Genomic DNA, 15,483 nt, shown 5'->3' with positions numbered 1-15,483 from the left:
CTTGGGCGTCCTTCATAAAGAGTTTAGTGTATCCCAATGTTTTTGCTAAACTGCCCACCTTGGCCTGGGCATCCTGGCCTTCTAATCATCCCTTCTCCCTTATTAGCTAACTAATCTTTCACCACTTCACCCCCTAATAGCTAATGTGTGGTGAGCGCACTGGCACAAAAATGGCATCATCCAGGTGGGTGCTGCACATTATTGGTGGGTGAAGCTCTTTTGAGTGTAAGAAAACCACCATATAAAGGTAAAGAATTATTATTATTATTAAAGGAGCACTGAGTGCCGTGCTCACCCAATGACTGAAGCATAAGATTGACGTCTGTGGTCATAAAAGATCCCTGGGCATCCTTCATAAAGAGTAAGGGGTATCTGGTATCCATGGCCTGGTCATTCTGACCCCCTAATCACCCCCTGTCTCTAATTGTCTATCTCTCTCTCTCTCTCACCCCTTCACCACCTAATAGCTAATGTGTGATAAGCATACTGGTGCAAAAATGGCTGCTGTTGCATCATCCAGGTGGTGCACATTAGTGATGGCTGAAGTGCCTCCACACTCACTGAAGCACTTTGAGTAGTGAGAAAAGTGCTATATAATTGTAAAGAATTATCATTATTATTATTATTATTATTATTATTAGGGCGGCACGGTGGCGCAGTGGGTAGCGCTGCTGCCTTGCAGTTGGGAGACCCAGGTTCGCTTCCCAGGTCCTCCCTGCGTGGAGTTTGCATGTTCTCCCCGTGTCTGCATGGGTTTCCTCCCGCAGTCCAAAGACATGCAGGTTAGGTGCATTGGCGATTCTAAATTGGCCTTGGTGTGTGTGGGCTGGCGCCCTGCCTGTGGTTTGTTTCCTGCCTTGCGCCCTGTGTTGGCTGGGATTGGCTCCAGCAGACCCCCGTGGCCCTGTGGTTAGGATATAGTGGGTTGGATAATGGATGGATGGATTATTATTATTATGGGTTCAAAAATGCAAAATTTGACTTTTTCTTCTTCAAAGGTGTTATTATTAATGTATGGGGTGCAAACATAAATAAAACATTTTCTAGAAGTACGGGGCATAGAAGAGGTTGGGAACCGCTGCCATAGGTGGATGAAGTAAACAAATACAAAATAAAGTATTAGCTAGAAGATCCAGCCACCCATGCAAACTTCTCACTGCAAAACAACTCAGGTCCTCCACTTCCCTTTTAATGAGCTTTGAGGAACCAGTGGTGGGCAGAACAGGAAACCTGCTTCGACAGGTCTTGATCATTCAAACATTCACGTCAACTACATTTTATGAATTTCATCATGTTGTTCCTTCTTTGTCTTCTGCTAGTGGACCCTACCTCTGCAAGAGCGAAAGTAGGGCATCTGACAGGGCATGAAAAGGGGCATACATTTGAGAAGCACCTTCCACCTTTTAGAGACCCGACATGGCATGAACTGCTCTCTGTCTAATCCGTATAGCGATTTTTAATCTATCTGTGTGTCTGAGTCTTTGTTAGACACAGCTGCAGGAATTGGCCTTCTTATTTTATGTAGCACCTTTCATATCTGTGCAGCGCATAAAGTGCATTTCATAACTAAAGTTAAAGCCAAAAATGTCCATCTTCCTTGGCTGAAGACTTTCAAATTCCAAATTTCACAACTCCACACTTGTCAAGCCACCATACAGTTCCTGTGTTACGTCCATCAGAATATCTCTTTTATTTCTGTACTAGCTGTGCTACCCATCTAAGCATTTAACTTAGACCTCAGTGCACCATCTAGTGGAATGTATGTTGTAATGCATGTAGTTTCGTAGAAGTTTCATTCCAACAGATGGCACATCACAAACATTTGCAGTAGTAAAATACATTGGCACAAATGTTTGAAATGTACCATCTCTTGGAATGACAAATGCAATGCATTGTATAGCTAGAATTGTTTGTGATGTGACATCTGTTGGAATGCCAATGACACAGTAACCAGACATTTAATTTTATTAAGGTGGAAGTGACAATATCAAAATCATAGCCAAAAGATTTATGTCAGCCTTTATCTACTAGATCAGATTTTCAGTTTTCCATCCACTTTCTTAGTATTTGGTGGCATTGCCTTTTACTTACTTAACTTGAATCAGAGGCTTAGGAACACCTTCCACAAGCTTCTCATAATACGTGACAGGACTTTCTGCCCATTCCTCCTGGCGGAACTGGTGTGAGTCAGTTAGGTTTGTTGGCCCCCTCACCTTGTCATCTTTTAGCCATTTTGTTACAATGTGGGAGGTGTGCTTAGCATTGTTGTCCTGCTGAGAGCCAAACTTTCTGGGCAAGGTCTTGAGGTGTTACTTCATAATTTCTTGATAATCCTCCTTCTTCATGATGCCATCCATTTTCTGCAGGTCCCCCGGTCCCTCAGCAATATGATGCTACCACCTATCCTATATAATGGCTTTCTTGTTTATCTATTTAAATGTTCAATCTTGCCTACTACACTATCTATCTATCTATCTATCTATCTATCTATCTATCTATCTATCTAATCCTGCCAACTATGCTAATCTATCTATCTAATCCTGCCGACTACACTAATCTATCTATCTATCTAATCCTGCCAACTACACTAATCTATCTATCTATCTATCTACCTATCTATCCAGTGCAAGCTCCTGCCTTGCTTCCAATACTGCTGAGATATGCTCTAGCCCCCATGATCCTAAACTGGATTAATTGAGAATGCATGTATTTAAATAATATATTAAATTAACACAGGTTGGCTGATAATTGTTCACATTCAGGTTCTCCGACCTGCTGGATGGAATCCATTTATTTGCTGTAACCCAATTAATTATTTGCCTGTTTTGAGTTAAATAAATAAAAAAGATTAAGAAGCTGCTACTTTTTAAAATATTAACCTGTGGCCATCATCTATCTCAGGGGGCTTTTCCTCCTCAGTTAATAAATGTGAGCGTCAGGCCCGCGCTGGATCGGTGCTAATTGTCAATCATCATATCTCAGTTTGGAGACAATTCATAGCCGTTACTGCTGGCCAACGTGGTCAGCCGCCAGTGCAAACACAAGAGCAGATGGTGAGGTACTGCATAGATCCGTTAGCTCGTGTAACCAAAATAAAATGCACATGAGGGGCTCCTGAGTTCACTTGGCCTCTCTCTCTCTCTCTCTCTCTCTGCGGATTTCCTGAAGTGAGAAGCCAGCCAGGACCGAGATGCTCCAACGCTGTGACTTACAGGACTCATGTTTGTGTTGTCTGTCTGGACACACGTTTGCCAAAAATGTAAAGCCTGCATCTTTGAAATTAGTTACAAAAGTGAAACAAATCTCTCCATTAGATACATGTAAAGTATGTCAAACAGGACTGCGAAAAGATCAAGTGTGTCCTTCTTCTGCTTTTATAGGACATGAGGACTGATTAGTGGGAAACAAAAAATCCAGACAAAATTCACACGACACGACCTTCTTACATAACATTTCTTAATCCACTTCACGGGGCTCCAGGGCCTAACCTGGCTGCATTGGGTACGAGGCAGGAAACAAACCTGGATGTGGCACCACCAAGATCAAATCTGGAATCATCAGTCAACTTACTATATCTGCGTGTCTTTTGGAGATGAGGGAGGAAAATGGATGGTCCTGGAGAAGAACTCATTCGGCATTGTGAAGAGCAGCACAAGTGGACAGGAGCCGGCGTGGGATTCAATCCCGAGGTCCATAAGACAGCAGTGCTATTCACAGTGTCATCCATGAATATAAAATTTGGAACAGTGTAGATGAACGGAGCACCTTGATGATCTTTGAATTTGGAAGTTGAGTTCACTTTGGATGTGGCATGCATTGAGGTGCAGTTCTAAGTCCCACTGTCTCCCAGATCAACTGTGTTGGGTTCAGATGCCATGCCTGATTGTTGCCCCCATTTAATGCGCAGTCTCCCCTAAGTATCACAGTAGCTTCTTCTACAGGAGCTCTGTTTTTTCCACCCACATCCCGATTGGCAATTCTAAATTGGCCATATGGTTGACCTGAAGTGGATGGATGCTTTATCCAAGTTGCTTTCTATTTCTTTGCACCCAATGTTGTCAAGATGGTCTCTGCCCCCCCAATACACCCCCCCTATGAATCATAATCGAGTTAAGTGGGTGTGATATACTCTAACTGAACAAATTCTTAGGACCACTATACTAATGCTAGGTAGGGCATCCAAAACAGCCTCACTTCTTAGTGGCATGGATCCCACAAGATGTTGGACACATTCCTTTGAGATGTCTGCTCCATACCAACCTGATTACAACACACAAGTTCTGCAGATTTGTCAACTCCACTTTTGTTCCACCACATCCCAAAGGTGATCAGATAAATTCAGATCTGGGGACTGAGAAGGCCATTGAAGAACACTGACACCAGTAGGAGAGGACTTTAGCTTTTGTGACTGTTGTGGTGCAAAATTTTGTAAATAAGTTGTGTAGATGCCACATGGGCTGGACAGGCATCCCTGTCAGAAGAGGGGATGGTTCCTTACCCGGGTGGGAGGCTCCTAACAGACAAATAGGCAACCCAGCCCGATGACGAGAAAAGGATCAGACCCGGAAGGAAGGACCAGAAGGGATGTACGGACAGCCCACCGGAAAGGAAAGACGCCGCTGGGGGCTTTTTACTCCCCCAACCATGCTAGATAGGCAGCAGCCCCAGATATCAGTGCCCATGTGGGAAGCCAGCAGGGCATACTGGTAAATGTAGTCCGGCAGAGCAGCCCTGCTGGGGTCACTGGGAGACAAGCTCCCTGCTGCAATAGACTTTCATATGACCCAGAAGTACTTCCATCGGGCAGTGGCCTTGGCACCGGAAGTACCCCCGGGTCCTTTATAAAAGAGACCGCACTCCCTTACCCAGGCAAGTCGGAGCTGGGAAGAAGGAAGGCAACTGTCAACTAGAGGAGGGCAGTAAGTGTATTGTGGAGAGAGGAATTGTGATTTATAGAGAGACATCGCTTGAGTGTTTGCTACTTGTGGAAGAATTGGTGAATAAACCAGCCTTTATTTGAACCCGGGGCTCTGTGTGTGTTCGTGTTGTGGGGGGTTTGGAGCCGCTGATGTCCTAGGATTCCATCGCAGCTGATAAATATTTTGTATGTCTTTATTTGTAAGTCAGATGAAGCAAACATAATATTCGTGTTTAATTTCATTGATACGCTCTCATATCTTACCCAAGAGTCTTTAGGGCCGACTCAGTAAGTGAATTTTAGTGCAGGGATGGGGAAAAATTCTTCAAACCAGTTTGGCAAGTGACTCTCTCAAATAGACAAACCCAGGAAAGCCAAAACTACCTGGCTGGCAAGCACCAGCTCAACATATGCTTGGGGTTGGGAGGGGGGGGGGGCGCAGGTGTGAAAATAAGCCAGTAACTGGGGGAATTCTATTGGTCTAAAGTGGGCTGTTCTGTTTTGAATCAGATGCCATTCTGTGCTACGACGCACCCATTGGCCGTACAGAGAGCGAATAAATTCGGTTGTCTTACCCCTCTCTCTCTCTCTCTCACACACACACACTCGCACACCATGGGCAATGAAGAGAAGAACACAAGCAGAAAGCACAGCTCAGCAGTGCCATATTAAGACAGGCATGCAGCCTGCCTGGAAGAAAGCTAGAAATGACGACTAAACAAGAGACATTTAAAGTAACTACAAGTCAAGCTCCACATCAGCATGCATCAGGTTGTATGGTTGCTAATATTCACACTTACCGTATATACTCACGTTTAAGTTCTCCAGTGGATAAGTCAAGGCTTGATTTTACTGTATAATTTCTGGTATTTAACAATGTCGGTCGTATAAGTCGAATGCGGAAAACTCACGCTATTGGTCCAAGAGATTACGATATGCTAACGCCCACCTGAGAGAGTCACCACCGAGCACACGGCCTTTTTTGTCTATGTGGGTGCAGCAATGCGCTGTATCAGCACGTCCTTCTAACATCTCTGTCTCTATTGTGCCTGCATGACCACACGGTGATACCCGAACTATTCGTAAGTGAAGTTGGCACTGTTTTGTGTTTTTTGTATCTCACATCCTCATACACCTTTATCGTAAGACCATCCCTTATCTACGATGGAGCATTCGATCAGAAGAAAATATGAAGCTGGTTTTAAATTAAAAGTCGTTGAAGTGGTGAAGGAAATCAGTAACTGTGCTATTGCAACAAAATTCGATGTGTCTGAGAAACTGATGAGAGATTGGAAAAAAAAAAGAAAATTTAAGTGTCGGATTTTTGAACGGGGGCGGCACGGTAGCGCTGCTGCCTCGCAGTATGGAGACCTGGGTTCGCTTCCCGGGTCCTCGCTGCTTGGAGTCTGCATGTTCTCCCCGTGTCTGTATGGGTTTCCTCCCACAGTCCAAAGACATGCAGGTTAGGTGCCTTGGCGATCCTAAATTGTTGCTTGGTATGTGGGTGGGTGTGTGTGTGTGCCCTGTGGTGGGCTGACGCCCTGCCCAGGGTTTGTTTCCTGCCTAGTGCCCTGTGCTGGCTGGGATTGGCTCCAGCAGACCCACGTGACCCTGCAGTTAGGATATAGCGGGTTGGATAATGGGTGGATGGAATTTTGAACGGGCAAATAAGTCGGGGTTCTGATTTTATGATTGATTTTTCGGGTTTTAAGACCCGACTTATACGCGAGTATATACGCTATATAAATGTAATGGATTATTATTATTATTATATACGGTACTTTGCTTATTGTTATTATTTGATTAAAATGATCAATAATACACAATTTAAAATTGTAACTTAACTCCTGCTTGTCTTTTACTCTATGTAATTGTCTGAATTTTTAGATGGTGGGGAGACATTTTAACCCTTAGATCGCCGGAACCGGCTATAGTCGGTTTCCAATGGAATTTGCCAGCACGCCGGAGCCAAGTATCTTTGGCGATGTACATTCGTTGAACACTGCAGCCGGCTCTAGTCGGTTCCCAATGCGATTTGCCAGCACACAGGAGCTGACCAGTCAGTGCCGTATATTCATTGAGCAGCCAGCTCGTGACCACTGGCACCCCCTAGCGAATCAACATCACTGTCCCTGGGATTCAGCCACTGCACTAGGCTGGCCTGCAAGCATCAGCAGTGGCCTCTGTGTGCTCGCGTGCAGCCAGTTCAAGCGCAGTTGGCACAGTCGATGATTTACTGAATTTCATCAATGGCATCAGTTGCACCTTGTTCATATAATGATCTATATATATAATTCACTAAGCCGCCGCCAGCGCAAGCAAGACACCCATGGAGCACGCAGGACGGAGCCACGCCCACCAACTCTAAGACCATTGGATACGATGACAACTTGCCGAGCCACGGCCACCAACTCGGACGCAGCAACTCACAAAACACGGCGTTATTGGATACGATGACAACTCGCAGAGCCATGCCCACCAACTCAAACACAGGAAACTCGCAAAACACGGCGTTATTGGATACGACGATAACTCGCTGAGCCACGCCCACCAACTCGGAAGCAGCAACTCACAACACAGGGCGTCATTCACATTCATCTCTGCTACACTCCACATGCACCTCTGAGCCACGTTGACTTTTCATTATTCTTTTCGGTTATGACGCACGACCGCGTCCACCATCGCAAACTGTTTTACACGCCATGGTCTTAGAGTTGGTGGGCGGGTCTCCGTGAGTTGCTCTTGCGAGTGGGCACATGACCAGGCGGTGTGTATGCTTCGAGAACAAGGGTGGACGCGGCAGAACCATCTAAGAAGAGGTATGTTTGTCGCAGATGTGAATCGCTGTATGCAGCGTGTAAAACAGTTTGCGAGGGGTATCCCATGGTCTTAGAGTTGGTGGGCAGGTCTCTGTCAGTTGCTCTTGCGAGTGGGCACATGACCAGGCAGTGTGTATACTTCGAGTGCGAGGGTGGACGCGACAGGACCACCTAAGAAAAATCATGTTTGTCGCGGATGTGAATTGCTGTATGCACTCACAAACTGCAACAACTCACCAAACAAGGACGCCCTGTCTCTCGAGGCATTCACACTGCCGGAAGACAACCATGGGATACGCAAAAAATAGCAATGTCAGTCAACTCACGTTGACTCTCAGTCCACCCATGCTCTCAAGGCATTCACGGTGCCTGCTCACAACAACAACTGACCAACTCGCTTTCGTCTCTGCTACAGTCCACATGCACCACTGAGCCATGTTGACTTTTCATTATTCTTTTCGGTTTCGGCTGCATTTCTATATATAATCCACCAAGTCGTCCAACCATGGGATACAAACGACAGAGCACCGCCCAACAACTCGAACCGCTAGAGAGACACGGCCACCAACTCTAAGAGCATGGGACGAGAACGCCTGCCCACCCGCCCGCCTGCCTCACTGTTAGCAGCGTTCACCGCAATGTACTGGAGTGTAAAACCATCACAACTGCTAACTCACAAACTGCAACAATTCACCAAACACTGCATCAGACGCTTTTTATATCTAAGAAGATATATAGATACTAATTATTCCCCGGCACGCGTCCACCCAAGCTCTCTTAATTTGAAACCTCACCCGGCCCGGACATGGAGAGGATTGACAGATTGATAGCTCTTTCTCGATTCTCTGGGTGGTGGTGCATGGCCGTTCTTAGTTGGTGGAGCAATTTTTCTGGTTAATTCCAAAAACAAATGAGACTCCCTACTGCTAGTTACTAAATAATAAGTGCGGGTCATACGCTTGCACTGATTACGTCCCTGCCCTTTGTACACACACACCCCCCCCCCCCCACTACTACCATGGTCGGGTGACTTGGTGGATTATATACAGAAAAGCAGCCGGAACCACAAAGAACAATGAAAAGACAACGTGGCCCAGAGGTGCATGTGGACTGTAACAAAGACAAAAGCATTGGGGGTGGGCACATGAGCAGGCAGTGCGTCCTGAACGATGATTGTATGTTGGTTCGTAGCGTGCATTGTTGCAATGTTAATTTTCTTGGTGTTTATTAAATTACGGATTTTTCAAATGTTCATTTTTTTCCCTGTGCGTAAAAATCATTAAAAAAGCAGCGTGATTATGCGGCCGCGGGTTGGCTAGTAGTTATTATATTGGCAGTGAGTAAAATGTTCAGTGTTGCAGTACTTGTGATGCTCTTTGCATGAAAAAAAATATGGGTTCCGTTAAAATTTCACTTTTTCTTGGTGAATTGTGGCACTTCCTTAAAAAGTGCAGCAAAAAAGTATTTGGCGTCCAGGGGTGCATTACCTCGCCCGCCCCCCACCCCCCAAGTATGTGGCAGTTTAAGGGTTAAAATACAATACCTTATAAACAGTGGTAAGTCTGTGAGATTGGAGGCATTCTACTAAAGGCCACGCATTAAAGAATACAAAAGGGGAAAGTAGAGTGATAGAGAGCTCTACCAAGACAAAGCAGCGACTTGGTGCATTATCATGCTGGGAGCAGCCATTAGAAGATGGGTAAATTGTGTCCATCAGGGGATACACATGGGCAGCAGTAGTTAAAGGCCATCGGTTTTATCCTGAACCATAGCGACTTGATGGATAAACGATCTGTAGGAAGCTCGGCCTTCTGCTAGTTGATTAAGTTTGGCCAAAGTCCTCCTTGTTGTTGCTGTAATGGTGTCAAGCCATCGCATTGCTGGCCTTCCTCACCGCCTTGTTCCCTCTGTTCCGCCAATCGTGATATCTTTGACTGTTGTCTTCTGATTGTATGTCCAAAGTAGACGAGCCATAGCTTTGTAATCCATGCTTTGCTGGCTTGATCTGTTCCATGTGTAGATGCCACATGAGCTGGATGGGCATCCCAGCCATGAGAGGGAGCAGACCTGGAAGGAAGGACCAGAAAGGGTGGACAGACAGCCCATTAAATAGAAAAGATATTACTGTTTTTTTTTTTTTTTTATTCCTCCAGCATGCTAGATGGCAGCAGCCCTTGTTATCGACACCCAGTGGGAAGTGAGCAGGGCATGCTGGGAAATGTAGTTCTGGCAGGGCAGCCCTGCTGGGATCACGGTGGTACCACAAGAGGGCACTGCAGGGAGACAAGCTCCCTACTGTGATGGACTTCAGTGTGACCCAGAAGTACCTCGATCGGGCGATCGCCCTGGCACCAGAAGTACCCCCGGGTCTGCACTCCCTTATCCAGGCGAGTCGGAGCTGGGAGGTAGACAGGCAACACTTGATTGGAGGAGGGCAGCATGGTGGTGAGAGAAATTAGAGTAAGGGGAGAAAAAAATTTGTGTTTTGTGCTTTTTTGTAACTTATAAAGGAGTGTGGTATAATACACCAACCTTTATTTGAACCCGGGACTGTGCTTGTGTGTTGGTGTTTGGGCTGGCTGATGCCCGGGTTTCCTTCACACATGATAGATGTCTTTGTCCTTCTGGCTGTCCATGGTATTGATAAAACCAATGAGCAGCAACAATTCTCAAATAGGCCGGAGCATTCAAGCGACGATTCATTGGCATTAACAGTCCCACCACTACGCCGTCACCACTAGCCTAGACTGTCGACACGAGGCAGGTTGGGAAACATGTGCTGATGTCATTGGCACCAAATTCCGAGCCTACCATCTGTGTGCCAACAGCAGATGGCGATGCGCCATCTGTTGGAATGAAAAAACACAAAGCATTTCATTACAAAATGCATTCCAACAGACGGTGCACAGCAAAAGTTAATCTTGAGGACTCTGTTGATTATTTAGATTTCATCCTGTCTTAGTACAGCTGGTTTAACAGTAAAATGTGAAAACGTCCCATGGAGTGAATATTCTTCATAGGCACGGCACACGTTACGTTAATATGAAGAAGAGTGAGAGCGGTTATGAGAGGGTTTGTGCCCCAGCAAAGGACTGGCATCCTCGTCAGGACTGGTTCCTGTCTTTTTCCCTGTAATACTTTATTGGTCAATTGGGTTCAAAAGGGTTCATTTGTTATTTAACAGGTGGAATGTTTAGTTGGGAAACTATTAAAAAGTGCTTGTCACTAATTTCCAGGATATGGCTGGTGTAAAACTTCCAGACCAAGATAATTTCAATAGCATGCAGTAATACATGCTTTTTCATTAAAAAAAAATATATATTTATTTATATATGCATGTATGAGCAATTATCTAGTCTCTTAATCTACTCTTGAGACGAGATCCCTCACTGAATTTTGTAATTGCTCTGCAGAGCATCCCATTTCCATTAGCTGGCAAAAGGTAAATGGAAATACATCAGGAGAAATGCCTCCCAAGTACAGGAACCACAAGAACAGAACTAATGGAGGGGCAAGGAAGATGGAGAGGCGAAGCTCCTCCGGCAGATGCAACCGGCAGCCAAGAAAGCTCGGGGTCATTTCCAGGTCGTTAATCTTGTGCCATTCACGAAACAGCGACGAGGGCTCAAGCCTGGAGGAAAAATACACGGAGTGCTCGGAAAGTGACCAAGTCCGGGGGAAAGAGGAGACGATACAGGGCAGCAACGTGCAGAGCCTGAGCGGCACCTACTCTGGAGAGCAAAAAGCTTCACAGGATGCGACGAAGAACGGAAGGAGAACATTTTCATTTAAGGTAAGGTGAGGGCTGACGCATTTTACTGTAATTAGCCTAAAGCGGAGAAAGAATATCCTGCTATGAAGTCAATGTATTGTGGAATTCTTAAATGAATGTGCTATTATAAGGCATTAAAATATTTATTACAGTTAGAGATATAGTAATATACCTAAAACATCTGACGGCAGCAATGTCAAAGCTTCTCCATACACGTGTACGAGAATTCAAAGGTTGTGCTGGGGAGTTGAACAATGAGGACGAGATCTTTTCACTGGCATTCCCTCTGGGGATATGGAGCTAAACTAGAAGAATTACCGTAGTGTCTGCAAAAGAATGAGCTCCTTTATAATGTACACATTTATATATATAAACTTTTAAAATAACACAACAATACGTGACATAACAAAACATAAATGTCACCAGTGCAAAATCGCCCAAGGACCCATCTCTCATCATTTCATGTCTTGCTGTCAAACCGGGGCCACAGACTCAGGTAGCGATGCTTATCCATTTGCGTTAAAGGAAACAGCTCTTCTCTAAGGCCACGAGGGCAAACGGAAGGACCAGGAGATAAATAGGAGACGAAGCAAAGCATAACCAGAAGTACATAAGTGACAAAAACATAAGACTGCACTCTGAACTGAAGGAAAAGATTCAGGGAAACCAGAAATCATGATGGAACTTTGAGATCAGTGTCGGTTTTGTTTGATAAATCCGCAACCTCGGACAATTATGTGACCATTATACAACACTAGCTGTGTAAGCCCGTGCTGTAAAAAGTCCGGGGTCCTAGAAACTATTGAAATCATCAGAAAAAAAATTAAAATGTAGAGATGTCAGGTAATTGAAAGGAACTACTCTGGGCGTCTCTCTTTCCTAGGAAGTTTCGTTTTGCCGACGTGCTCGCATTATTTGTGTATTAGTGGCTAAGCGACTTTGTCTTTCTTTGTAGGATTTCATTTTGCCGACGTGCTTGACTCACTTCTGTATTAGCGGCAGGAGGAAAAGTAAAAGGGATACCGTTTTGCCAATGTTAGCGGCTAAGCGACTTTGTCTTTCTTCTGAGGTTTCGTTTTGCTGACATGCTCACCTCACTTCGGGTTTCTGTTTCCTCGGAGGTTGAGCCCTTACCCCGACTCTACCTCTCACTTCTGGGCTGGACAGACACACACACACTTCCACGCGTAGACGTTTATATATAAGATGGGCCATGATTAGGAGTCAAGAACATAACATAAAAAAGGGGGTTGCGGCCTCCAAAATAATCCATCTAAGCACTTGCCTACCAAAGTTACCTTACCCCATATCAGCCAGACCCAACTACTGCCTGCAGGCTTCATTCGTCCTGACCAGGCCCATAATGAGGAGAAAAAGGCTTTTAAAGTTCAAAATGCTAAATTCACCCTGCGGCGGGCTGGCTCCCTGCCCGGGATTTGTTTCCTGCCTTGCGCCCTGTGTTGGCTGGAATTGGCTCCAGCAGACCCCCGTGACCCTGTAGTTAGGATATAGCGGGTTGGATAATGGATGGATGGAAATGCTAAATTCATTGTTCTGTATCAGCAGTTCAAACATTTATTTTTCAAATGGCTTGTTTTTCATTACCAAACATCATCCGTTTTCCAAACCCACTTATCCTGGAGCAGCAGACAAAATGGCAAAATGGTGAAAGGCTTCCAGACACACCCATAAAACAGGCCAGGGCCCTACGAGGCCTGCCCAGAAATGCTTCACCAAAGGCAGCCTGACTTGCCTACTCCACAGGTGGCAGGCTTCAGGTCAGTCCAGGCTACCAAACATGGGGAGTAGGTTTTTAAATTTCAAGATGTACCAAAATGCATCAAAGTTCCCCACAATTGAAAGAAAAAAGGTAGAAAATAAACGTTTGGCTTGAGAATCAAATCCACTAGAAATCTTTATAAAATAAGAATTTATATAAGCAATAGACTCAGTATTGTTGTCTGATGGTAGCGAGAGCAGCTATGTTATATGGGTTGGAGAAGCTGGCACTGTCCAGAAAGCAGGAGGCAGAGCTGGAGGTGGCAGAGCTAAAGATTTTAAGATTTGCATTGGGTGTGACGAGGATGGACAGGATTAGAAATGAGGACATTAGAGGGTCAGCTCAAGTGGGACGGTTGGGAGACCAAGTCAGAGAGGTGAGATTGTGTTAGTTTGGACATGTGCAGAGGAGAGATGCTGGGTATACTGGGAGAAGGATACTAAGGATAGAGCTGCCAGGTAAGAGGAGAAGAGGAAGGCCTAAGAGAAGGTTTATGGATGTGGTGAGAGAGGACATGCAGGTGATGGGTGTGACAGAGCAAGATGACGAGGACAGAAAGATATGGAAGAAGATGACCTGCTGTGGTGACCCCTACTGGGAGCAGCCGAAAGATGAAAAACAAGATAAACAAAAAAAAAGAGCAAGAAAGGCAGCCGGCAATGCAGTGTGAGCAAATCCAAATCCGTAAAACAAGAGCGAAAAATCAAGAGTCAATCCTCAGAGTGAACACAGCAGACTCCAAACGACCATGAGCCTCTGAAGGGCCTGCTCTCAGTTCATGAAACATAAAGGCTAGGGGGGGGGCGGGCCTTCGGCAGTGACATCAGGGTGGTCACGCCTTTTGAAGCTCCACCCACAACACACAGAGAACACAAAGGAACTTAGTACAGTGCATAGATACTAAATAATACACAAACAGAATGATATTAACAGAAAATGCATAATTAATATAAACACAGGAAAAATAATTTAAGATAAACTAGGAAGGCACAAAAAAGGACGATGGACATATGACGGGGAGCAAACCCTGGCTGTAACATAACACAGGGTAGGGTTCTGGGGAAACTGCAGCCTATCTCATCAAGCATTGGGTGCAAAGCAGGACGGGCACCAGTCCATCATACGCACACACACACACACACACACTCATCAGGCATTGCCAATCCACCGGACTGGCATATCTCTGGAAGGAAACAGGAGCACCAGGAGGAAATCCAAACACACACAGGGAGAACATGCAAACTCCATGCAGAAAGCACTAGACACTCGAACCCAAGCACTACCACTGCGCCACACATCTACTTGTACACTAAATTGCTGGTTTTATTTGGCGTATTAGAATTATAGAATTATAAAATTCATTAAACGAAACATATATACCTAGAATCCGCATAAAATGCATATAGGAATGTTAATATATAAATCAGTTTGCAATCCATTTAAAGTATCAGATTTTATAAGTAATACAATATCAAAGGCTAAAATAGCAATAATCCTGAAAATAAATAATACTGAAAAAAGAAAAGCTTTCTGTTTCACAGACTCACTCACCCAATTTCAAATCAGCAGCAATATAACCAGTATAAATGTGAAACAAAGCGTATACACATAGGGGAGCATGGAGGCACAGAGGTTAACCTTGTTGCCTCCTGGGCTCAAAACCTGCACATTTATGTGGCGTTGGGACATTTTTCTGCATCCTTGCAAATTCCAAAGATGTGTGTGTATGTGTGTGAAGTGAAGTGAAGTGCTGGCGCTGTGTGCCTTGTAATAAGGAGACCAGGGTTCAAGTCCCGGGCGCTCCCAGCATGGAGTTTGCCTGTTCTCCCTGTGTCTGTGTGGGTTTGTTCTCTCAGTCCCAAGGCATGTCCGTCAGACGGATTGGTGGTGCAAAACTGGCCCCTGCTGTCTGTGTTTGTGCGTGCGCACGCGTGTGTGTGTGTGTGTATTATCATTCACTCTGTGATGGGCCGGCCCTGCCCAGGGATTGTTCCTGCCTTGTGTCTGATGTTTGCTGAGATAGGCTCCAGCTGCCCCACAACCCTTCTCTGGGTAAGTGGGTTTGGTGGATGGATGGATGGATGGATGGATGGATGGATGGATAGAGGAATTTTCAAGGTGTGGGTTTATACAGGATTAATGAATGTAACAGACTAGTGTCGTGAGCGTGGTTAGGTCCTGCCTGGAACCAGGA

General features: G+C 45.2%; 1 protein-coding gene across 2 annotated transcripts in view; it reads left to right on the top strand.

Annotated features, from left to right (window-relative positions):
- il16 (interleukin 16) overlaps positions 1-15,483 on the top strand; it is a 116,142-nt gene that overhangs the window by 16,265 nt on the left and 84,394 nt on the right. For both annotated transcript variants that reach the window (XM_051920414.1, XM_051920413.1), the window contains exon 2: positions 11,151-11,530. In XM_051920414.1, coding sequence (XP_051776374.1) covers positions 11,204-11,530 — 327 coding nt within the window. In that variant the 5' untranslated portion in view covers positions 11,151-11,203. The remainder of the gene's footprint in view (positions 1-11,150; positions 11,531-15,483) is intronic.

This window comes from Erpetoichthys calabaricus, chromosome 17 (genome assembly GCF_900747795.2).
Source record: "Erpetoichthys calabaricus chromosome 17, fErpCal1.3, whole genome shotgun sequence".
NCBI classification, from domain to species: domain Eukaryota; kingdom Metazoa; phylum Chordata; class Cladistia; order Polypteriformes; family Polypteridae; genus Erpetoichthys; species Erpetoichthys calabaricus.
Note: the sequence above shows the minus strand (reverse complement) of the source record. Positions and strands in the feature narration are given on the sequence as shown.